This window comes from Schistocerca gregaria, chromosome 7 (genome assembly GCF_023897955.1).
Source record: "Schistocerca gregaria isolate iqSchGreg1 chromosome 7, iqSchGreg1.2, whole genome shotgun sequence".
Lineage (NCBI taxonomy): Eukaryota > Metazoa > Arthropoda > Insecta > Orthoptera > Acrididae > Schistocerca > Schistocerca gregaria.
Window position 1 is genome coordinate 498590443 of NC_064926.1, and position 26653 is coordinate 498617095.

Sequence of the window (26653 nt, forward strand, 5' to 3'; positions counted from 1 at the left end):
TCTGTCATTTAAAGGAGTAAAATCTTTCCTTTCATAAGAACTGTGGTACATTCATAACCATATTAATTGAACGTAATGTTGCATGGCGGCTATGTGGCTCTCAGGCTTCAGACCAAAACTTGGCAATTCAGTCATCAACGGTCTTAGCATTTTTTGTCTCACTTATCTCTTCTGGCAGTATTAGTCTAATGTAAGATACGCAAAGATGCCGTGTCGATCGGAGCCCGCTTTAACCATATAAATTCCCCTGTAACTGGTTCGGTGTGTCAATTCGTAGGTCTGAGGAAGGCAACGCAACACTACTTCCAAAAGGACCATGTCTAGTAATAGTCTGTAGCGTCCAAACCAGCCTTCAGGTTGGTAACTGTGCTTTTGTTGTGTTGTTGGGGGGGAGAGAGAGAGAGAGAGAGAGAGAGAGAGAGAGAGAGAGAGAGAGAGAGAGAGAGAGAGAGAGAGAGAGAGCTTTACCACTACGAATGATCGAAGGATTAGGCCTATCACGTGACTTGTGATTCAGACCTTGTAGACCAGTGGGCGTCATATCTTTTTTCTCAAGAATCAGTACTGACATTGTGGGCTGGCACCTTCTGTCGCATATGTGTCAAGCTTATTATCAATTTGTAACCTACATAAATCAATATGTTATGCGTCCCCAATAGACTAGCTGTGGTAAGTTGATGCCGGCATCCGAGTACTGATCGTTGGGAACACTCGTGTCGACTGTTGTCCGTTTCAGGTTGCTACCACCCTCAGCTTTCTGAACTTGTAGCACTGTAATCGCGTGACGAGAGTATTGTTATGATGTCTGCGGAGTCGATGATTCATTGGCTAATGACAGTCATTCTACAACACTCATTTTTATATTGACCTCCACACGTATGCGATAGAAGTATAACAGTCTTAATATTGTTTGGCTCGTGGTGTTTTCTATTTATGTCATACAAAAAGAAACAAACAGAATTTGAATTACTTTTGCTGAACCTTTGAGAAACCAATAAAATATACCTGACTGGTCATTGTGACAGTGAACATTGAATATACAGAGCCACACTAGCCTGTTACGGAGTTGCGCAGTAATGCTGAGTTTAGACAGAGGCAGGTTCTGTGCGTAATCAAACTCGAGCACTAAGGTACCTCTGTTGTCAAGTTTTGCCGACCTCATATACTTGTTCTTGGCTTTATTGTACTCCTCAGCCTGTAGTTTATGCTCATCATGTACATCTTTACGAAGGTCATTTGCAGTGACACTCAGTATAACTTCACACTCGTGGCAGAAATCACGAATACGGACTGTCCTCCCTGAAGAACTGATGAAAAGTTTTATACTTCACATGAAATACCGTATTCGTTTCATGGACAAAATGATCTCTGAATGATGTGAATAATTTAGCAACACTAAGGTCATGGATGTTAAAATATTTCCTTTCGGACTTTGCGATGGTTTGGAAGGAAACTGGCCCCAGTGAGAGCAGACCATGTCCCAAATTTCCGTTGCAATTCTTTGCGGTCTGTTGCCGTGTTTCCCTCTTTTGTCTTCTACTGTAAGAGCAGTAGTATTCATCTCCTTCAAAACTGTTCTGAGACGATTCTCGGTAATTTGCAAGATACTTCGGAATAGGGACTTACAGAATACTGTCTTCTTATCGTTGCATTTTGGATGGTATATGTAGGTGGAGCTACGATTCCGACCATATCTAGGTTTTTTTCTTTTCAATTAAACTTAACATCAATGTACACTATGTGATCAAAAGTATCCAGACATCCCCAAAAACATAAGCTTTTCGTATTAGGTGCATTGTGCTGCCACCTACTGCCAGGTATTCCATATCAGCGCCACAGTAGTCATTAGACATCATGAGACAGCAGAATGGGGCGCTCCGCGGAACTCAGGGACTTCGAACGTGGTCAGGTGATTGGGTGTCACTTGTGTGAATAGTGGAAAAACGTTGTGTGGGTTGACGAATCACGGTACAGAACGTGGCGATCCGATGGTAGGGTGTGGCTATGGCGAATGCCCGGTGAACTTCATCTGCCAGCATGTGTAGTGTCAACAGTAAAATTCGGAGGCGGTGGTCTTATGGTTGAGTCGTGTTTTCCATGGAGGGGGCTTGCACCCCTTGTTGTTTTGGCGCTATCACAGCACAGGCCTACATTGATATTTTAAGCACCTTCTTGCTTCCCACTGTTGAAGAGCAATTCGGGGATGACTATTGCGTCTTTCAACACGATCGCGCACCTGTTCATAATGCGCAGCCTGTGACGGAGTGGTTACGCGTCAATAACATCCCAGTAATTGACTGGCCTGCACAGAGTCATGACCTAAATCCTATGCAGCACCTTTACCAGGCCTCACCGATCGACGTCGATACGTCTCCTCAGTGCAGCAATCCGTGAAGAATGGGTTGCCATTCCCCAAGAAACCTTCCGGCACCTGACTGAACATATGTCTGCGAGAGTGAATGCTGTCATCATGACTACGGGTGGGCAAACACCACAGTGAATTCCAGCATTGACGATGGAGTGCGCCACGAACTTATACTTCATTTTCACCCAGGTGTCCGGATACTATTGATCACATAGTGTAGTTCCGGGCTGCAGGCGGCCGGCGGGCCGTTATTTGACGACTGCAGTATGTATAAGGGGCATTCAAAAAGAAACGAGCCGGAGGCATAATTACAGAAACCAGTACCTGTATGTTAAATGTACTGACCCTGGCTGTTGAGACACTTGTCCCACTGTGATAAGGCGGTGAATGGCTGTCTCATAAAATTCCCGGGGCTGCGATGTTAATCAGTTCCGCACGTACAGCTGGACGTCGTCGTACGAGCTGAATCGTTTGTGACTTAGCTGACGTTCTTCTTTGACCCCCTTCCGATTGACTTCCTGCAGCACGGGACAAGAGTGAACGCCCAGCGTTACTCGCAAACCTTGACCACCCTTCGCCAAGCGATCAAATCGAAACGACCAGGCAATCTCACCTGTGGGGTCTTTCTGCTCCACGACAATGCAAAGCCTCATACGGCCAACGCAGTCGCGCCACTCCTGCAGAAATTCAAATCTTACGTTCTCGGCCACCCACCATGCAGTCCGGACCTCTCTCCCAGTGATTAGACCATTTTTGGTCCCCTTGAAAAATCTCTGAGGGGCAAACGATTCACCTCGGACGACGACGCCCAGCTGTACTTGCGGAACTGGTTAACACAACGAAACATCATCGATATGGGCTTTCGGAGCCGACGACCCACTCGTGTTCCCTTGTTGACTGCGCGACACAAAGCTTTACATCTCGCCTGGGCCCGTCGACGCCGACATTGGACTGTTGACGACTGGAAACATGTTGCCTGACCAGACAAGTCTCGTTTCCAATTGTACTGAGCGGATGGACGTGTATGGAGACAACCTCATGAATCTATGAACCCTTCATGTCAACAGGGTACTGTTCAAGCTGGTGGAAGCTCCGTCATAGTGTGGGGCGTGTGCAGTTGGAGTGATTTGTGAGCCCTGACACGTCTAGGTATGACTCTCTGACAGATGATACGTACGTAAGCATCCTGTCGGATCGCCTGCATCCATTAATGTCCATTGTGCACTGCGACGGACTTGGGCTATTCCAGCAGGACAATGGGACACCCATAGTCCAGAATTACTACAGAGTGGCTCCAGGAACACTCTTCTGTGTTTAAACGCTTCCGCTGACCACCAAACTCCCCATACATGAACATTATTGAGCATATCTGGGATGCTTGCAACATACTGTTCTGAAGAGATCTCCACCACCTCGTACTCCTACAGATTTATGGACAGCCCTGCAGGATTCGTGGTGTCAGTTCCCTCCAGCACTACTTCAGACATTAGTCGAGTCCATGCCACGTCGTGTTGCGGCGCTTCTGCGTTCTCGCGGTGGCCTACATGATATTAGGCAGGTGGACCAGTTTCTTTGGCTCTTCAGTGTAGAATAGAAGTAATATCTGGAACGGGTCCTTCCCTTTTTGCGTAGCTTGCTTAGGTCCGAAGCGCTTCGCCATTACATGCAATATTCATATCATCAGCTTTCGAGTTCCTTCAAATGACAAATAGAATACAATATCTCCTTGTGTACATGAAACAGGTCAGCGTTAGAAGAAAAGACTACAGTGTGTCACTGACTCATGTGCCCTGCACAAGCGAGCGGGACTGATGACCTCAGATGTTAAGTCCCATAGTGCTCAGAACCATTTGAACCACAAGCTAGCGTTACGAAGTAAGAAATAAGCAAGCATACACTGTACACGTTTTAATGAAAAGTCTATAATACCACACACAGAAGTAGATAAATGCCTTTTTAAGAAAGTGTTGAATCTCTATAGCCCACGTAGTACACAACATATAAAGGGTGTTACAAAAAGGTACGGCCAAACTTTCAGGAAACATTCCACACACACAAAGAAAGAAAATATGTTGTGTGGACATGTGTCCGGAAACGCTTACTTTCCATGTTAGAGCTAATTTTATTACTTCTCTTCAAATCACATTAATCATGGAATGGAAACACACAGCAACAGAACGAACCAGCGTGACTTCAAACACTTTGTTACAGGAAATGTTCAAAATGTCCTCCGTTAGCGAGGATACATGCATCCACCCTCCGTCGCATGGAATCCCTGATGCGCTGATGCAGCCCTGGAGAATGGCGTATTGTATCACAGCCGTCCACAATACGAGCACGAAGAGTCTCTACATTTGGTACCGGGGTTGCGTAGACAAGAGTTTTTAAATGCCCCCATAAATGAAAGTCAAGAGGGTTGAGGTCAGGAGAGCGTGGAGGCCATGGAATTGGTCCCCCTCTACCAATCCATCGGTCACCGAATCTGCTGTTGAGAAGCATACGAACACTTCGACTGAAATGTGCAGGAGCTCCATCGTGCATGAACCACATGTTGTGTCGTACTTGTAAAGGCACATGTTCTACCAGCACAGGTAGAGTATCCCGTATGAAATCATGATAACGTGCTCCATTGAGCGTAGGTGGAAGAACATGGGGCCCAATCAAGACATCACCAACAATGCCTGCCCAAACGTTCACAGAAAATCTGTGTTGATGACGTGATTGCACAACTGCGTGCGGATTCTCGTCAGCCCACACATGTTGATTGTGAAAATTTACAATTTGATCACGTTGGAATGAAGCCTCATCCGTAAAGAGAACATTTGCACTGAAATGAGGATTGACACAATGTTGGATGAACCATTCGCAGAAGTGTATCCGTGGAGGGCAATCAGCTGCTGATAGTGCCTGCACACGCTGTACATGGTACGGAAACAACTGGTTCTCCCGTAGCACTCTCCATACAGTGACGTGGTCAACGTTACCTTGTACAGCAGCAACTTCTCTGACGCTGACATTAGGGTTATCGTCAACTGCACGAAAAATTGCCTCGTCCATTGCAGGTGTCCTCGTAGTTCTAGGTCTTCCCCAGTCGCGAGTCATAAGCTGGAATATTCCGTGCTCCCTAAGACGCCCATCAATTGCTTCGAACGTCTTCCTGTCGGGACACCTTCGTTCTGGAAATCTGTCTCGATACAAACGTACCGCGCCACGGCTATTGCCCCGTGCTAATCCATACATCAAATAGGCATCTGCCAACTCCGCATTTGTAAACATTGCACTGACTGCAAAACCACGTTCGTGATGAACACTAACCTGTTGATGCTACGTACTGATGTGCTTGATGCTAGTACTGTAGAGCAATGAGTTGCGTGCCAACACAAGCACCGAAGTCAACATTACCTTCCTTCCATTGGGCCAATTGGCGGTGAATCGAGTACGTACAGTACATACTGACGAAACTAAAATCAGCTCTAACATGGAAATTAAGCGTTTCCGGACACATGTCCACATAACATCTTATCTTTATTTGTGTGTGAGGAATGTTTCCTGAAAGTTTGGCCGTGCCTTTTTGTAACGCCCTGTATACGAACAGTGACGCGACAAAAATAACAGTACATCACAAGGATGGAAAATCATGAAGTGGCGAAAACAGTCAGTACGCAGCACCTGAAGGAACTGAAAATCGCACACAGTGATGACACACAATTCCTGTGCGCCCGAGTGACTCGCATTCCATAAGTGCACACTGCGTTCGTTCCAGGCAGACACAATGACAGATCGTGTTCCTTTTCGCTCAGGCATAGCCAAGGAAACACACCGTTTATCGTTTCGGGGCGTTCCTTCAGTCAGCGACAACTTACTGTTTACTCGTAGCACTGATTTCAACTGTACTCTGCTCATCATAACCGTGATATAAATAAGCACAAAAGTGTTGATCGGTCAGAAGCCGTGGCACACGTACAGTGGTTGGTGTTGTTTCGCTCTTGGAAGTAGGTCTGCTGCTAAGCTATTTTAAATGAGACTTTAAGATATACTAAAAGGGGTATACTAATGTATTAAAGGATAATGGCCTGAGGACTTCGCTGCAACAGTTATGATACCAATAGAGATAAAGAGAAATTCTAAAAAATGTGAAGAGCACCTGATCACCAGTCTAATTTCTCATGCAGCTAAAGTCTTGCTGAGAGTGTTGAATAGAATGTGATATGGCAAGCTGGATAGAGGAATTGCAAAGGAGCAGTTCGGATTTAGAAGAGGAAAAGAAGCAAGGGATGCTATTAGCCTGCTAATAACTATAGGGGAAAGATATATGGAAAAGGGTAGAGAAATCTTTGCTGTTTTTATATATTTAGAAGAGGCTTTTGACAGAGTTCAGTGGAACAAGCTGATGAATATCTTGAAGAGGAAAAGAGTAGATTGGAAAGAGAGACGACTGATACAGAATCTATATTTACACCAGAAAGTAAGGGTAAGGATTCGAAATGAAATATCAGAAGGAAGCAGCATTGGACGTGGTGTTACGCAAGGTTGTTGCATTTCCCCACTGTTATTTAACGTATACCTTGAAGAGATTATTGCGAAAAGTTTAGATTTGAAAAGAGGAATATGTATTTGTGGAAAGAGAATAGAATGTATAAGATTTGCTGATGACATCGTATTAGTGGCAGAAAGTGAGCGGACAGTGAATAACATGCTCAAAGATCTGAATGAAGCTTGTGTGGAATATGGGATGCAAATAAACACAGCAAAAACAAAGAGTATGGTCATCAGTACAAGACGCAGACTGTCCAATACTAAAATAAGACAATCTACCATTAGCCACGCAAGTGAATTTAAATGTCTCGGAAGCACAATAACTGAAGACTTGAGATACCACTAGGAGGTGAAAACTCGAATTGCCATAGCGAAGGAGGCATTCAATAGAAAGAGGAGACTCTTATGTGACAAATTAGATGAAGGACTAAGGAAAAGGCTTGGCAAATGTTTTGTCTGGAGTGTGGCACTATAGGGGCAGAAACATGGACACTGAGACGAGAGGATGAGAAAAGGTTAGAAGCATTTGAGATGTTGGTTTGTGGGAGATGACAGAGGAAGAAGGAGATACAAGGTGATAGACGACATACAGGCAAGAGGAAATTATGCAGACCTGAAGAGGATGGCAGAAGACCGGACAGCCTGGAGAACTACCATGTGAAAACCTGCCTTTAGGCAGAACACATGATGATGATGATGATGATGATGATCATCATCATCATCGTCCGTCAACGTTTTTCTTAATCACGCTTTAGGCATGTAGATTTGTTTCAAAAATCGTGTACGTCACAGTCTCTGTACCTTTGTGCTCTGATTGTCGCGCTGTTAATACGCATCATGAGAATGGCCTAGGCTGCTTCGTGGTCCGTAGTGGAACACGGTTAAAAAGTCCTGTCAAACAGTTTCTTCTTAACATTTTTCACAAATTTACAGAAAAAAATTAGCTTTGGAGTTTTCCAAGGGATTGTACAGGGTGATTCAAAAAGAATACCACAACTTTAAAAATGTGTATTTAATGAAAGAAACATAATATAACCTTCTGTTATGCATCATTACAAAGAGTATTTAAAAAGGTTTTTTTTCACTCAAAAACAAGTTCAGAGAAGTTTAATATGGCCACCTCCAGACACTCGAGCAATATCAACCCGATACTCCAACTCGTTCCACACTCTCTGTAGCATATCAGGCGTAACAGTTTGGATAGCTGCTGTTATTTCTCGTGTCAAATCATCAATGGTGGCTGGGAGAGGTGGCCGAAACACCATATCCTTAACATACCCCCATAAGAAAAAAATCGCAGGGGGTAAGATCAGGGCTACATTTTCATCACTCGTTCTCGGCCGTCCAGAACTTTTCCCTTTGCACAAACACCCATTCTCTGTAAACTGTTTATACCAAAGTTTAATACACCACCTATCAGGAGGTTTAACACCATACTTCGTTCAAAATGCACGCTGAACAACTGTCGTCGATTCACTTCTGCCGTACTCAATGACACAAAAAGCTTTCTGTTGAGTGGTCGCCATCTTAGCATCAACTGACGCTGACGCCTAGTCAACAGCGCCTCAAGCGAACAAATGTACAACTAAATGAAACTTTATAGCTCCCTTAATTCGCCGACAGATAGTTCTTAGCTCTGCCTTTTGTCGTTGCAGAGTTTTAAATTCCTAAAGTTGTGGTATTCTTTTTGAATCGCCCTGTATTTAATACAATTGATTTACCAGTGCACATTGGATGTGTAGTGAAGTCTAGGAGACGATAACTTATTGCAGTTTCTGGATCGCTGGTTCAAATCTCGCCTTAGTCATCTCTTTTTTCGTTCAAATTAAAATACCTACACCTCGTAAAATTCATTATTATTTTTATGAACTATGCATGTTTCTAATTAGATACTGCACGCGAAATTCCTGTTTTCATTCCAAATATAAATTCTTTATTATCGGTGTTCTATGAAAGATCGGTAATAGAGGCTTGTTAAATTAAGAAAACACAATTGAATTTTTAGAGCTAAAATGAAAAACAAAACGCTCTTTATTTGGACTACGTCCACTGTTTCATACCACAGATGTAGTCTAACAGGAACCCGAGTGATAAAAGTCGTACAAACATAAGGAACAATCATTTTATGAGCATGGAGCACACCATAAAAAAACATTCAAATGTGTGTGAAATCTTATGGGACGTAACTGCTAAGGTAATCAGTCTCTAAGCTTACACACTACTTAAGCTAAGCACAGCCCATGACTGCAGCGCCTGAGACCGTTCGGCTACTCCCGCGCGGCAGCACACCATACAAATGCTGCATTTTTACATTTGCCACTCTACCATTACTATATGAACCCAGTTGAACTGATCTGGAGTCAAGTCAAGGAATTTGACCCGAGAAATAACAAGACTGTTAGACTGCCAGAATAACTGGAACTAAGGCACGCAACTTTTTCACATGTCACTGCCGGACGCTGGCGGGATATAGAACGGCACGTCATAGAAGAGGAGGAAATGCGGCACGTTTGGCTTCGTGGATTCTGTTGCTGAACGATTCGTTACCAACGTAGAAGATGAAGGTTCCTGACCCGAAATGTATTTTTCGGATTGGTATAAGCAAGGAACTATAAGATTACCCGACGACTAACTGTACTTAATACCTTCAGTGGCTTCAGTATTCAACAACACCGTGAAATCCCTGCTTCTGCAGTATGCTTTTGCATCACACCCAGCTCGCTTAGAAAAATTATTCTATGTTTAAGTTAGGTATTTTCATCACTCTTGTTTGTAATTAGAATACTATGTTAGGTGAGAACGAGAGGATTTAATGGTTTCCGTGCGGTCACCTAAGAAGCATTCGGTAGTGGTGGACTTCTGCCGAATATTATTCCTTTCTCTTTAAAAATTAACTGACGTGCGAAGCTGTAGTTTTTCTTCGCTCGTCTCTTTTTTACGTCTGAACTGCAACTGCTCACATCATTGCAGATTAGTTGGACAAATTGCAGATTAGTTGAAACAGCTGGCTGGGCAGTACTGAAAGGCTATTGCGCCGGTAAAGCTGTTGTCTCGCGTTATCAAAAATGGTTCAAATGGCTCTAAGCACTATGGGACTTAACTTCTGAGGCCATCAGTCCCCTAGAACTTAGAACTACTTAAACCTAACTAACCTAAGGACTTCACACAGATCCGTGCCCGAGGCAGGATTCGAACCTGCGACCGTAGTAGTCGCGCGGTTCCAGGCCGCAGCGCCTAGAACCGCTCGGCCACAGCGGCCGGCCTCTCGCGTTATCGTTCAGTCTGTGTGCGTTTAACACAGCACAAAACGTATCCTTATGATCGTACTTGACTGTACGGTATACAGCTTGGCTTCCGCTCCACGTGAAACGAAATCCAATGAGACTCAAACAAACGTGGAGGAATACACAGCGTAAAGTTTACATCAGGTTTATTCTTATGATCAACAGGGTATAGCCGTCGCTGTCACCCCGTTCCGCGTTGCGCTCGCGCAGATAAACCGTTTACTCTGTCAGAGAGGTCACAGTTTTGTTGATACGGAATACGAGTTTGTCCAATTTAGAATTACAGTTGGTGCACTGCCGACCTAGGCCATAGCGCCGAAGGTGGTACTCGTCACTAACCCATTAATATAACGACGTCATATTAAAACACTCTCTTACAAAGGTTACAAAAACGTCTCTAGTAAGACACAGATCGCATACGAAAAAAGAGGGATCGAAATTAAGGCAACGCCTGATACGTATGCAACTCACGTAGCGTACATGTAACACGGCTACTTTCTTAACTGACCAAAACTACTCGGAGAACTACCGTAATTCACCCTTACTTAAGATAATCTGCGATAGCCTACGGTAGTTTCACAGCTGCAGTGCTAGCACTACAGGGACAGATCATCGATGAGTGGCATCAGCTGGTTGTGGCATATTTGTAGAAACTTGTGGGCGCTCTTTGTCAGAAAACTGCCACTGTTATACGCTAGTGGTGTGATGTTTCGTTGGGGGTGACAAAGTGTTTCTACGACAAGATCGGTATATCGATGGTGTAGCAGAACCAAGCTATATTCTCTTTACCATCTGGATAGTAGTACACAGCGATACTGATTAAAACAAATAACATGTTGATAGTGTAGTTCACCCGTTTGCAGTTAAACATGCGAGACCTACAAAGATAAAGGAAGGAGAACACGTCGCACTATTTGTAGACTGGGCGAGTAATACCTTACAACAGCGGAGCAGCAGACCACGTAAACGCTCTCTCATACCTGTTGCACTTTGCTCTCTCCCAGGCAGTCCACAATACGCCCATATTAAGATAATTTGACGTCCGGTCAAAAAACTAAAAAATAAAAAATAAAAAGGGAATGACATTGTTTCCTCACACTGCCGGAAAAAAATATTAGTGTATCATTTCAGAGGTTTCCAATTCACTCAAGATTTATTGTTACAACAGTCCTTACGGAGTACATGAATGATTACATTTACAGATCAATAGCACAAGCGATTCTGAGGTACCAGGTATCAATCCATTCTGAAATACCCACCAGTAGCGTCCAATGCAGGCACTAATCTGATATCCAGTAGATCGTACAGATGACGAATACTGTCGTTAGATGTGTTATGTCACGCCTGCTCAACCTGGTCGCGTAGTTCTGTGAGAGTCACATCTCGCGTCATCGTATCTCACACGTGGTCGAATGGAGACAAGTCCGAAGATTGTGTTGGCCAAGGAAGTTTCTGCACGTCTTGCAAAGCACATTGATTTTCACGGGCAGTTTCCTGCTGCAACAATGGCAAAGGAATGGGTCTATAACATTCTGCACTTTCCGAGCCGTGGTTAGCGTCACCTCCAGTAACACCAAAACGAGAGTTGTACCTTATTGCATCCCAGACATCTACATCTGCACGATTACTCTGCAATTCACATTTAAGTGCTTGGCAGAGTGTTCATCGAACCACAATCATACTATCTCTCTACCATTCCACTCCCGAACAGCGCGCGGGAAAAACGAACACCTAAACCTTTCTGTTCGAGCTCTGATTTCTCTTATTTTATTTTGGAGATCATTCCTACCTATGTAGGTTGGGCTCAACAAAATATTTTCGCATTCGGAAGAGAAAGTTGGTGACTGAAATTTCGTACATAGATCTCGCCGCGACGAAAACGTCTTTGCTTTAATGACTTCCATCGCAACTCGCGTATCATATCTGCTACACTCTCTCCCCTATTACGTGATAATACAAAACGAGCTGCCCTTTTTTGCACCCTTTTGATGTCCTCCGTCAATCCCACCTGGTAAGGATCCCACAACGCGCAGCAATATTCTAACAAAGGACGAACGAGTGTAGTTTAAGCTGTCTCTTTAGTACACTTGTTGCATTTTCTAAGTGTCCTGCCAATGAAACGCAACCTTTGGCTCGCCTTCCCACAATGTTATCTATGTGGTCTTTCCAACTGAAGTTGTTCGTAATTTTAACACCCAGGTACTTAGCTGAATTGACAGCCTTGAGAATTGTACTATTAATCGAGTAATCGAATTCCAACGGACTTCTTTTGGAACTCGTGTGGATCACCTCACACTTTTCGTTATTTAGCGTCAACTGCCACCTGCCACACCATACAGCGATCTTTTCCAAATCGCTTTGCAACTGATACTGGTCTTCGGATGACCTTACTAGACGGTAAATTACAGCATCATCTGCGAACAACCTAAGAGAACTGCTCAGATTGTCACCCAGATCATTTATATAGATCAGGAACAGCAGAGGTCCCAGGACGCTTCCCTGGGGAACACCTGATATCACTTCAGTTTTACTCGATGATTTTCCGTCTATTACTACGAAGTGCGACCTTCCTGACAGGAAATCACGAATCCAGTCGCACAACTGAGACGATACACCATGGGCCCGCAGCTTGATTAGAAGTCGCTTGTGAGGAACGGTGTCAAAAGCCTTCCGGAAATCCAGAAACACGGAATCAGCTTGAGATCCCCTGTCGATAGCGTCCATTACTTCGTGCGAATAAAGAGCTAGCTGCGTTGCACAAGGATGATGTTTTCTGAAACGTATCAGTAGATTTATAATAAGGATTGGGATGGGGCCACTGTGTTTTGGACGAGTGCACTCTATGAGACAGTGGTCACCAGGTCTACGTCATACGTGCAAACGGCCAGCACCTGTATCCAGACAGAATCTGCTTTCATCGCTGAAAACTACGGTGCCCCCATTCCATATAGCAAGTGGTCCTCTGACAGCATCAGTCGAGCCATGCAAGTCAATGGTGTGACACGAGTGGAAGACAGGCTAGAGGTGTGCGTTTCCGTACACCCACTGCCAATAACCGGTTTCTAACTGCTCGTGTTGACACATCTGGACTGACCAGCCCTCTTAGCTGCACTGTGGTAGCTGTACGGCCTGCCACTGGTTCCCCTACAATAAGACAATCGTGACGGGCGTCTGTGCTGTGTGGCCGTTTACGGATGTGAGAATGTCCACGTGACCACTGACTTTTCAAACACGTGCTGTTGGCTGTGGCAAGCGCCAGAGCGTCTCTGTGGAATGGTTGCCCGCTAGCTTCGCACGTTTGCATTCCGCTGAGGCTTCTGGCTGTCAGGATTCCGTATTAAGGGGGCAGACACAGATGGTGCTCTGGTAGCATCCCGGTACGCTACCTGCTGGCGGACGACGTTGAAACCATTATTAATACGTCTAATATCGCCAGGTGGCATATGCTGACATCGTATCAAAATCGACATCGTCTTCTGGGTGTACCAATTATTTTCCAGCAGTGTATTACAGAGCTTACGATAAGCAGAAGTCGAATATTAGGTAGCTGTAGCCGTCTATGTAAGTGAAACATGGACGATAAATAGTTTAGACAAGAAGAGAATAGAAGCTTTCGAAATGTGGTGCTACAGAAGAATGCTGAAGATTAGATGGGTAGATCACATAACTAATGAGGAGGTACTGAATAGGATTGGGGAGAAGAGGAGTTTGTGGCACAACTTGACCAGAAGAAGGGATCGGTTGGTAGGACATGTTCAGAGGCATCAAGTGATCATCAATTTAGTACTGGAGGGCAGCGTGGAGGGTAAAAATCGTAGAGGGAGACCAAGAGATGAATACACTAAGCAGATTCAGAAGAATGTAGGCTGCAGTAGGTACTGAGAGATGAACAAGCTTACACAGGATAGAGTAGCATGGAGGGCTGCATCAAACCAGTCTCAGGACTGAAGACCACAATAACAACATTCGGTTTGTGGGATGTTAAAAATAGTTTTTATTATTAACGTTTGGTCCGTAAAGGAATAGTAGATTTGCAACGAAGAACTATTCCGAATTTTATTTTAGCTTCTCTTTGAGCCCATTTTACTTCAATTCTTTCGGAATGTGCTGTTCTGCTAATGCACTCTTCTGCTATACTCAGACCAAGTCGCGTTTTTCTGCCCTAACAGCTGTCCAGTCGTGAATTTTCTTCCTCAAACTTCTTCTGTATCGTGTTTGTTGCTGTGTTATCGCTGCCTCTTTCTTCTTCTTGGAGGGGGTCGTACAGCTCTCGTCTCATCGCGCATCGCTATCGCCATATGCCGTCATCTCACCATTCTTCTTCATATTAATGTCTGGAAGCATCTACAGATCACATAAGTTTATTACAAGAACTATGACATACTTGCGTCTTACTCACGTGATTGTAATATAACTCCAGAGAAGTACAGTGATGGAATTAATTAGAATAATGAAATTTCGGGAATACTTTTGTCTGATAAGTTTCTTAATTAAAAATATTATGAAAAGAATAGTTGCTACTCACCATGTGGCATAGATGCTGAGTCACAGATAGGCACCAAAAAAGACTGTTGCAAAATGAGCTTTCGGCCAACAAGTGCCTTGTCGAAAAAAGACACCACACACACACACACACACACACACACACACACACGCATGACCACAGTCTCTGCCAGCTGAAGCCAGACTACGGACAGTGGTGCGTCATGGAGGAGGCAACCAGTTGGGAGTAAGGAACGGGCTGGAGTGGTGAGGATGAGGGATAACAGGGTAATGGTGGAGGGCGGTAAAGTGGTGCTGCAGCAGCATGCAGGGAGAAGGTGGAGGGTGGGTCAGCTGGGTGCCGTTGGGAGTTTAAAGGAAGGGTGTGGGGGAGGAGGTAGGGAGGTAGTGGGAAAGGAGAGAAGTAAAGACTGCGTGTGATGGTGGAACAGAGGGCGATGTAGTGCTGGAATGGGAACAGATTTTCTAAATTGCGAGGGAGGGATATATCCTATGGCCTTTGTTAGTCATTGCCCTCACTCGTCTAGATGCTTCCCTATTCCGATTCCAGCACTAGACAGCCAGACAGCCCTCTATTTCACAGTGCACTCATTAATTTTATTTCTCTCCTTACCGATACCACCCCCCCCCCACCTCTCTCCCCCAACGTCTGTCGAACCTCCCTACTGCGTGTAGCTGCCCTGCCCCTCTCCACATCGTCCCTGCATGCTCCCGCACCAATATTTTACCGTCCCCCTCCCCTCCCGAGTCTTCCTTACCCCCACTCTGTAGCCCTGTCCCATGATGCACTGCTGTTTGTAGTCTGGCTTCAGCTGCCACAGACTTCAGTCGTGTGTGTGTGTGTGTGTGTGTGTGTGTGTGTGTGTGTGTGTGTGTTCGCTTTTTTCATCAAAGGCCATGTTTCCTGAAGGTTCATTTTGTGACAGACTTTTTGTTGTACCTACCTACGACTCAGCAACTGTGCTTTATTGTGAGTGGCAACTACCCTTTTTATAATGTTGTTGTTGTTGTGGTCTTCAGTCCAGACACTGGTTTGATGCAGCTCTCCATGCTACTCTATCCTGTGCAAGCTTCTTCATCTCCCAGTACCTACTGCAACCTACATCCTTCTGAATCTGTTTAGTGTATTCATCTCTTAGTCTCCCTCTAAGATTTTTACCCTCCACGCTGCCCTCCAATGCTAAATTTGTGATCCCTTGATGCCTCAGAACATGCCCCACCAACCGGTCCCTTCTTCTTGTCAAGTTGTACCTCAAACTCCTCCTCAATTCTATTCAATACATCTACCCATCTAATCTTCAGCATTCTTCTGTAGCACCACATTTCGAAAGCTTCTATTCTCTTCTTGTCCAAACTATTTATCGTCCATGTTTCACTTCCATACATGGCTACACTCCGTACAAATACTTTCAGAAACGACTTCCTGAAGCTTAAATCTATACTGGATGTTAATAAATTTCTCATCTTCAGAAACGCTTTCCTTGCCGTTGCCATACTACATTTTATATACTCTTTACTTCGACCATCATCAGTTATTTTGCTCCCGAAATAGCAAATTTCCTTTACTACTTTAAGTGTCTCATTTCCTAATCTAATTCCCTCAGCATCACCCGACTTAATTCGACTACCTTCCATTACCCTCGTTTCACTTTTGTTGATGTTCATCTCATACCCTCCTTTAAAGACACTGTCCATTCCGTTCAACTGCTTTTCCAAGTCCTTTGTTATCTCTGACAGAATTACAATGCCATCGGCGAACCTCAACGTTATTATTTCTTCTACATGGATTTTAATACCTACTCCGAATTTTTCTTTTGTTTCCTTTACTGCTTGCTCAGTACACAGATTGAATAACATCGGGGATAGGCTACAACCCTGTCTCACTCCCTTCCTGACCACTGCTTCCCTTTCATACCTCTCGACTCTTATAACCGGCATCTGGTTTCTGTACAAATTGTAAATAGTCTTCCGCTCCCTGTATTTTACCCCTGCCACCTTCAGAATTTGAAAGAGAGTATTCCAGTCAACATAGTCAAAAACTTTCTCTAAGCCTACAAATGCTAGAAACGTAGGTTTGCCTTTCCTTAATCTAGCTACTAAGACAAGTCGTAAGGTCAGTATTGTCTCACGTGTTCCAATATTTCTACGGAATCCGAACTGATCTTCCCCAAGGTCGGCTTCTACCAGTTTTTCCATTCGTCTGTAAAGAATTAGTGTCAGTATTTTGCAGCTGTGACTTATTAAACTTATAGTTCGGTAATTTTCACATCTGTCAACACTGCTTTCTTTGGGATTGGAATTATTCTATTCTTCTTGAAGTCTGAGGGTATTTCACCTGTCTTGTTCAATAGATGGCAGAGTTTTGTCAGGACTGGCTCTCCTAAGGCCGTCAGTAGTTCTAATGGAATGCTGTCTACTCCCGGGGCCTTGTTTCGACTCAGGTCTTTCAGTGCTCTGTCAAACTCTTCACTCAGTATCGTATCTCCCTTTTCATCTTTATCTACATGCGCTTCTATTTCCGTAATATTGTCCTCAAGTACATCGCCCTTGTATTATCGTTAGAGTTCATCCTGGATTTTCCAGTGTTTGATTTTAACGTTTTTCATTGATTGACAGTAGAAGATCGCGGGTTAAAGTAAGCGCAAGATACGCCATTGCAAGTGAGAAATGTCTGGATGATGCTTGTGGTGTATTGGTTTGCGGCAAGCAGACGGATGCTGAGCGCGCGGCGCGCGGTGTGTTGTGCGCAGAAGCCGACGCGCAAGGAGCGCGGCCGCGTGGAGGCGTGCACGGTGTCGGTGGTGGAGCCCGCGGTGCTCGGCGCGGCGCCCGGCGCCGCCCCCGCCGCCAGCGGCAGCAGCTCCAGCCTCGCGGCGCCCGCCCCCGCCGCCCCCTCCGCCGCCCCCGGCGACTCGTCGGGCGAGGCGCACCCGCCCGGCTACCCCTTCCTGGTGGGCTACACCGAGACGGGCCAGGAGTACGCGCTCTACCTGCTGGCCGGCCGAGACCAGGACCGCCACGACTGGATCGCCGCCATTCGCGCAGGTAGGCGGAGCTTAAAAGCCGAACATGTCGATCCCGGCCGCGGTACGGCACTTTGTCTAACGGGACGCGGTCCTTATCCCACCCACTTAAACCTCATAAGCCTGTGGCAGACAGCAGCAAGTACAACGGTGTGCGGACATTTGCCACGATTTTACCTGCTCCGAAGGGTTGGGTCCCTTGTCTCCCCCTCCCCATAGCTTACTAACCCTTTTCGCTGGTTTACTTAACATAGGAGCAGAATATCTCTGGTTTTTCCACCACATGTCTAGAAAAAGTTTCCTTGTGGAAAGTATTAAATGCATCTCGCATTGAAATCCGCACCAAATTTCGAGCCTCGGTAAAACTTCGCCAGTCTTGGAAATTTTGCATTCGACTACATCATATGGTCTTCACTTACATAATTTGGTAGTATTGGAGACTGTCTCTTAGAAAGACGCCAACATAACGTTTACTTGATTTTATAAGTAGATATATTTCGCGTTTATTTTTGGCGAATTTCTTTGATACGGAATTGAGCCTCGCTATGACTGTGTGTTCACTAATCCCTGGATCCGTCGTGATGCTCAGGATTATTTGTGGCTAAGAGGTCAAGTGTGTTTTCGTAACCATTTACAATTTGAATGAACTCGTGAACTAATTCTTCAAAAATAATTTTAAAAAAAGCATTTAGAATAATTACGGAAGTTGTTTTCTATCTACAGTAGGGTCTGAAAATATATTTTTGTCAACATACAGAAGGTAGATTGAAGTCACTGCCAACTATAATTGTATGAGTAGCGTACCTATTTGTGGTGAGACTCAAGTCTTCTTTGAACTGTTCAGCAACTGTTTCATCTGAGACCGGGGGTCGGTAAAAGGAGCCAGTTATTAATTTATTCCGCTTGTCGAATATAACCTCTGCCCATACTGCTTCAATGTCGCTTGTGAGATAGAACACACATTACATTATTTTTCCTTAAGTTGTGCTTCTCGTTTCTGTTATAGTACAGATCATTACAATTACGGCGTTTCCCTCCAAAACCTAAGATGCTTTCTCTGTGACCCTGTAAATACCAGAGCTAAACAACGTAGAATAACAACAAACGTTGCAAGCATAGCATTCTGTGTTACTTCATTTCCTTATTTCTAACATTCTGAAATTGTACGTCGACTTTAGATGTCATATCAATCATAGATGTTCTTATCTCTATTTAGTGAACGTATTTTCAGTCATGTTTTGACATTGTCTCGCTACATTTTATTAACCAATGTTTCGTCGCAAGGGATATCGTATTTTAGAGAGTGAATTAATATTGAGTATGTCGTTCTTCGTTTCAAACATTCGCATACCCATTTCGTCTTTCTTTGTTGTCTTTTGGGCATGCAGTTGCAGTAATTAAAGTATGCACAAATGCAGTGATCAAAAAGAAATGATTAGCATACATTCGCATGCTCTTTACATCGTTCCTTTCTTGTTGCTCCCATGGTGATGGACTGTTTCTATCGGAATCAGAAAGCGTGAAAGGATGCTACCGTACAGAGAGAGGAATCTATATTTATACTTGGCAGAACTAATTACATACTGACATAATCGTCGGTATTGCTTTCGTTTCCCGAAATTTATAAATATTTCGATTTCGCAAAAGAAGCTCTGTATTTGGCCAAGATGTCGAAGAAGGTTCCTTACGTACTGGTTGTATCGAGTAAGATGTGGAGACGGCGTTTTGAAAGCGGATAGAAGAAGTACGAGGAAGGGCGTCCCTTACCTGAGGGATCGCTACTCCAGCTACTTGGCGACGGAGCAAGTGTGGCAAATGTCCGGCGTGGCAAATATCCGGCATTCAGTACAACATCCACATGTACGTGCGGCAAGAAAGTTCCGCACAACACGTTGTCTGTTTCTGCGGGCGATTCACAAACATCAGACACATGTCACACATGTAAGGCTCACACCCAAACCTCTGGATGTCACAGTATGAGATATAGTATGAAGCAAAACAGCGATTTAGTTCCTGCTGTGTGATGTCGTCCAGCAGAACGGGCGTGAACGACTACATAGCGCAGGAAAAGCGTATATGCGAGCGTTTATGTTTTAGATGTGGAGTGGGTGAGAAGGTAGAGCGCTGGGTCGTCATAACAAAGGTCCCGCGTTCAAACCCCACTGATGGTAGTTTTTTTAACTGCTTACGCGTGGAACTGTTATTTTGGAGAATATTTTGCAGACCTGTAAAAGAACTTTTCGGAGTTTGTAGCAATGTTCTTTTGGCAGTCTGCTTTCGCTTCGTTAGTTGAACGTCATATAATTAATTAATTATTGATCATCTTATTTTGTTTATTATTAATTATTATTATTTATGAAACTTCCTGGCAGATTAAAACTGTATGACCGACCGAGACTCGAACTCGCGGGCAAGTGCTCTACCACCGCGAAAGGGAAAGGTCCCGAGTTCGAGTCTCGGTCGGTCACACAGTTTCAATCTTCCAGGAAGTTTTGTATCAGCGCTCACTCCGCTGCAGAGTGAAAATCTCATTCTGGAAACATCCCCCAGACTGTGGCTAAGCTATGTCTCCGCAGTATCCTTTCTTTCAGGAGTGCTTGTTCTGCAAGGTTAGCAGGAGAACTTCTGTAAAGTTTGGAAGGTAGGAGACGAGATACTGGCAGAAGTAAAGCTGTGAGGACCGCGCGTGAGTCGTGCTTGGGTAGCTCAGATGGTAGAGCACTTGCCCGCGAAAGGCAAAGGTCCCGAGTTCGAGTCTCGGTCGGTCATACAGTTTTAATCTGCCAGGAAGTTTCATATCAGCGCACACTCCGCTGCAGAGTGAAAATCTCATTCTGGATTATTATTTATGTTTACTACTTCCAGAGAAACGAAGCAAAATCAGACTGCCAAGAGAACAATGCTGTAAACTTGCGGTGTCCCACCCAGTTCTATCAGTTTTCGCCTATAAATGACAATGGTTGGCGATCGGACTCGTAATTATAATACGCGGGCACTCGCGTGCAAGACCTCAGTGTTCATTTCACTAATCGCTATAAGCACAGCAGAGCCAAGATTTTACCACCTGATCCTTAATTTTGAATAACTGAAACCGATGTAGTAATTTGACAAGCAAACAAGGTGGAGGATCGCATACAATATAACTCGTAACTACGTTGAAATAGCGACATACACTGCGTATGGAAAAATGGTTCAAATGGCTCAGAGCACTATGGAACTTAACATCTATGGTCATCAGTCCCCTAGAACTTAGAACTACTTAAACCTAACTAACCTAAGGACATCACACAACACCCAGCCATCACGAGGCAGAGAAAATCCGTGACCCCGCCGGGAATCGAACCCGGGAACTCGGGCGCGAGAAGCGAGAACGCTACCGCACGACCACGAGCTGCGGACCACTGCGTATGGACATTATGGCTCCTAGACATGTATTACTTTCACTGCTGCAGCCAGAAAAAGACATTTTGATACGTACAGAATAAATCTATTTTGAACTTATGACACTTTTACATAAAATAACACAATGTAGAGTGAAGATCGTGCTAAGAATTGAAATGAAATGACCGTTTGGCGTCATTGGCCGGGAGGCCCCTTGTGGGGCAGGTCCGGCCGCCTTGGTGGAGGTCTTAATACATTCGACGCCCCATTGGGCGACCTGCGCGCCGGATTGGGATGAAATGATGATGAAGACAGCACAACACCCAGTCTCTGAGCGGAGAAAATTCTCGACCCATCCGTCCGTAGGACGGCAATCCGTCACGCTGACCACTTTTTTTTTTTAATTTTTTATTTTTTCCTTAGACGGGTCTTCAAAATGTTCCACCACAGATTGGGACGCACCGTTGGGTTTCAAGATGAAATACATCCGACCTCGGCACAGTATCCTGGAATATTCCATGAGTTGTAAAGTCGTTATTGTCGTGGCAGCGCTCGAACGCCGACAAGGGAATTATGCGACCTTCCCACCGCCGATGGGCGTCAAAGGCAGCATCAGCTCCTCAACATATGTACCACAAACTGGAAGGCGCAACTCTCAACCGCTTTCGAGAAAATCGAGTTTGAAAATTTTAGGCTTGCAAGGGTGTTGCAGGATATATTGTGCTGAGAAACAGTTGTTAAAAAAATTCGACACGTTGCGCCGTCTCCTAGTTAGTTGGCATCGAAGTCGAAGTTACACTCCTGGAAATGGAAAAAAGGACACATTGACACCGGTGTGTCAGACCCACCATACTTGCTACGGACACTGCGAGAGGGCTGTACAAGCAATGATCACACGCACGGCACAGCGGACACAACAGGAACCGCGGTGTTGGCCGTTGAATGGCGCTAGCTGCGCAGCATTTGTGCACCGCCGCCGTCAGTGTCAGCCAGTTTGCCGTGGCATACGGAGCTCCATCGAAGTCTTTAACACTGGTAGCATGCCGCGACAGCGTGGACGTGAACCTTATGTGCAGTTGATGGACTTTGAGCGAGGGCGTATAGTGGGCATGCGGGAGGCCGGGTGGACGTACCGCCGAATTGCTCAACACGTGGGGCGTGAGGTCTCCACAGTGCATCGATGTTGTCGCCAGTGGTCGGCGGAAGGTGCACGTGCCCGTCGACTTGGGACCGGACCGCAGCGACGCACGGATGCACGCCAAGACAGTAGGATCCTACGCAGTGCCGTAGGGGACCGCACCGCCACTTCCCAGCAAATTAGGGACACTGTTGCTCCTGGGGTATCGGCGAGGACCATTCGCAACCGTCTCCATGAAGCTGGGCTACGGTCCCGCACACCGTTAGGCCGTCTTCCGCTCACGCCCCAACATCGTGCAGCCCGCCTCCAGTGGTGTCGCGACAGTCGTGAATGGAGGGACGAATGGAGACGTGTCGTCTTCAGCGATGAGAGTCGCTTCTGCCTTGGTGCAAATGATGGTCGTATGCGTGTTTGGCGTCGTGCAGGTGAGCGCCACAATCAGGACTGCATACGACCGAGGCACACAGGGCCAACACCCGGCATCATGGTGTGGGGAGCGATCTCCTACACTGGCCGTACACCTCTGGTGATCGTCGAGGGGACACTGAATAGTGCACGGTACATCCAAACCGTCATCGAACCCATCGTTCTACCATTCTTAGACCGGCAAGGAAACTTGCTGTTGCAACAGGACAGTGCACGTCCGCATGTATCCCGTGCCACCCAAAGTGCTTTAGAAGGTGTAAGTCAACTACCCTGGCCAGCAAGATCTCCGGATCTGTCCCCCATTGAGCATGTTTGGGACTGGATGAAGCGTCGTCCCACGCGGTCTGCACGTCCAGCACGAACGCTGGTCCAACTGAGGCGCCAGGTGGAAATGGCATGGCAAGCCGTTCCACAGGACTACATCCAGCATCTCTACGATCGTCTCCATGGGAGAATAGCAGCCTGCATTGCTGCGAAAGGAGGATATACACTGTACTAGTGCCGACATTGTGCATGCTCTGTTGCCTGTGTCTATGTGCCTGTGGTTCTGTCAGTGTGATCATGTGATGTATCTGACCCCAGGAATGTGTCAATAAAGTTTCCCCTTCCTGGGACAATGAATTCACGGTGTTCTTATTTCAATTCCCAGGAGTGTATTAGCCAGTCATGCCACTGCGTGCGCAGATTCAGTTGACAGAGTCAGAGACGATGTCGCCGAACGTGTTCTCTCTCTCTCTCTCTCTCTCTCTCTCTCTCTCTCTCTCTCTCTCTCTCTCTCTCTAACCGAACAAAAGAGCGATATGAAAACTGGACATGGAATGGTGGTAAGGATCGAATTCGAGTGGAAGGCTGAGAAGTCTCGTGTGTTGTCATCTACGCTGCGAGACGAACTGACACTAATTGTATTTGGCGGGACACTTGAATTTGCGCGCGTAACGACCTGATTGGTAACTTCAATGCTGATTAACACAAAGAAGGCGCAAAGTATCGAATTTTCTTCTTATAAATTGTTTCTCAGCACAACCTGCAATGCAGCAACCATACAACCTTTTCAGACTGTTTCTGACCATCGTAAATGGTCGCTAACAAGCAAGGAATAGGCAGAGCTGCAAGTAAGACCTTAGTTTCAAACGTGCACTATCTTGGGATCGAATCTCGCTACCGGCAACTTTTTTGCCGGTCGTGCTCTACAGGCACTATCAATATGAAGGAAATCGGTGACAGGATGTTAGTAAGGTCGGTCACGTGAGTAGCAGCTGGCAGTCTGCGATCGGCAGGCAGAGCTGCGTCGTGTAAGACGGGCTGAGTACACAGTATACAGGCGTGCAAACTAGTTGTAGATTCGAAATAATGCATGCAAACGCGCTCACACTCACCCAAAAATAATTCAGTGCACAAACATTCAGTCCACGTAAAAAATGCAACTTATGAGCGACTGAAACCCTAATTGTACTGGATGGAAAGCCCAAGTGCGCCCCTCTTAGTACATGTAAACTGTCCAGTTGCGGGAGGGGAAGGTTAGGTTAGTGTACTTTAGTTATTTTGCTAGGGAAACTGACGCAAATATCAATCCTAATTACGCAATTAATCAGAAAGATCAGTCGTAATTACACAACTGTTTGCATTCCCAATCGCGAATACCGATATTGATATTGTAACATATTCCGATTCACCCATATCATTTACAAAGTCAAATTAGGTGTTTCACATGTCTAGAGAACCAGCAAACGTGTCTTCTGTCTTCTAGATGCACGCATCACACTCGATGTTCTCTCAACTAAATATAGACGCGAAATGTGAAAAAGCAGTCAACCGAACAATTTACTTGGGAGGGAATAATGCCACAGCACAAACACACGCCTATGTTGTATCTTTCAAATTTCCACTTGATCATGCAAGCTGTCCAACACTTACTAAGTATTAGTTTAGTAGTCAGCCACAGGCCACTGCCACGCCAAGCAGGCATAGACAGAATCCTCCTACTAAGTCGTTCACATATATATTTGTTCGATATACTTACAATTAAATGTTAGGAATTCAGTTTGAGTTGAATAACATTCAACAGCGAGTGAAGTATCGTAAATACACTCTGCTGACGCCTGTGCCTCTAGAAATAGAAAGATGTGTACCATTCTTACGACTTGACATAATCCTGCTTTTGCTATCGCAGTATTCCATGACAAATACACACCTTCCTTGTGATTGGACATAGTCATTTCCTTTGCACATGTCTGAACACAAACACATACTTTATCATCCTGATGCTCAAGGCGAACCTATCACACACCCCCAATACTACTGAGTGTAATACTTCGTCAATAACTGATTGCTGATGGGTGGACATGTCTTATAAGTTTTCTTGCAAGTGGTACCACTGTGTCCTAGAAAGAAAGATGTAATCGTCTTACAAACCGCGAGATATTAAAAAACACAACCATATCACCATCACAAGCTGTCTTGGTTCTACAGGTGCATACGGGTTTACGTATTAAACGCTATGCCCGCTTTATAAATCAAGGCATGGCATTCCCTCTGAATGAAGTGTTTTTTTTTTCCAGACAAATACCGTGACACTGAATATAGACATTGATCACTGCAGTGTATAGTATCAGACCGACAGCTCAGTTATATGTCGGCGACGGTGCAACCTCATAGTAAAATTACTGAAATTTGAATGTGATTCGGCTAAGGAGCGTGGTATGAAACCAGTATTTGCAAATGCCTCACGCCGCCGCCGCTAGATATTTCTCCAGTATTTGTAATGCATTCTGCCTCGATGCCATGTCAGAGTTTCGGTGATACATCGACTGGGTTATAGGCGATGGTAAATTGAGAAGGATCACAAACAGTAGTAAATGATGTGCTGAGGTCGTAAGAAATGTAGCGTTGCAGATCTCTAGTGCTACGCTTTTGGTAGAAATGCTGTCTGGGATTTGGAATCAAGTCTTTCCATTCAAGCACACATCTGCGTTGGATCCTGTGGAGAAGTCTTGTAATGATTACAGCCACTAATGACTCGTATTTCTGCCACTCTCGTATCTCGAAACGAGTTACCTTTCTCGAACCTCTCTGCTACAGTAAAATTCCAGCTTCATTTTAGGTAGTCACTATGCATCTTGCAACTACTGCCATTTCTGTAGCTTATGCGACTGAAACGAAATTTAAGTACACATTATTTTTCAGATGTAAAAATACGCCTACCAACTTTCGTTTATGTCGCACAACTCCTCCTTGGTGTTTTTTCCATCAGTGAATATAAAAGATTTGCCCTGTTCTTACAGTATGCTTTCGGACTATCTGTCCTTAGCACAGTTGACTTCCATACAGCAGGGTAACCTAGCAGATGTGGTTGAGTGTAGTACACTGATGCCATGACTGTTCAGTGTGTGTACAGGTGTGGTGTCGTCACGCCACGGCACCGGTCTGTCTTTGCTTATTTCAAATGATACCTCTTAGTGTACGTATCTCAATGTCGGAATTACATTCTCATACAAATATCACATATCTTAAAAAGAATACTTTTCGAAAACCTTTAAAACTATTCAAATTTCACAAAAATGGTTGTAATGTTACACATTCGGTTAAAAATTGAAATTGTGCTTTCAACACTATCGTATCGACATCAGTCGCAGGTAGTGCTGCAATTGGAAATGTTACACTTCTTATGTTAAAAAAATTCATAAATCGTTCCGATTTTCGTGCTACATGGTGACTGAACTCTTGTGTTTTTGCCACAAAATAACTAAAACTATCAAAATTCCGTTAACACAGAGAATAGTTGGCTTAACGCATCGCAAATAAAGGGAAACGGCGCTAGAGAATCGAAGCTGGCGATAGGGTTTTAAAATGTTTGGTGGCCTTAAAGCTACCAGCGTAAAAACAATTCGCTTGCATTATGTAAAACTGAACGGTAAAAAATTCTACTGAATAGAGCACAAGGTGTGACTTGAATATATTTGGGAAATGTTTTGCAGTTTTAAGGCGGAATATCTTTCCA

General features: G+C 44.9%; 1 protein-coding gene across 2 annotated transcripts in view; it reads left to right on the forward strand.

The window, feature by feature from the left end:
- LOC126281657 (tyrosine-protein kinase Btk29A) overlaps nt 1-26653 on the forward strand; it is a 790079-nt gene that overhangs the window by 358783 nt on the left and 404643 nt on the right. For both annotated transcript variants that reach the window (XM_049980798.1, XM_049980797.1), the window contains one exon: nt 17439-17733. In XM_049980798.1, coding sequence (XP_049836755.1) covers nt 17439-17733 — 295 coding nt within the window. The remainder of the gene's footprint in view (nt 1-17438; nt 17734-26653) is intronic.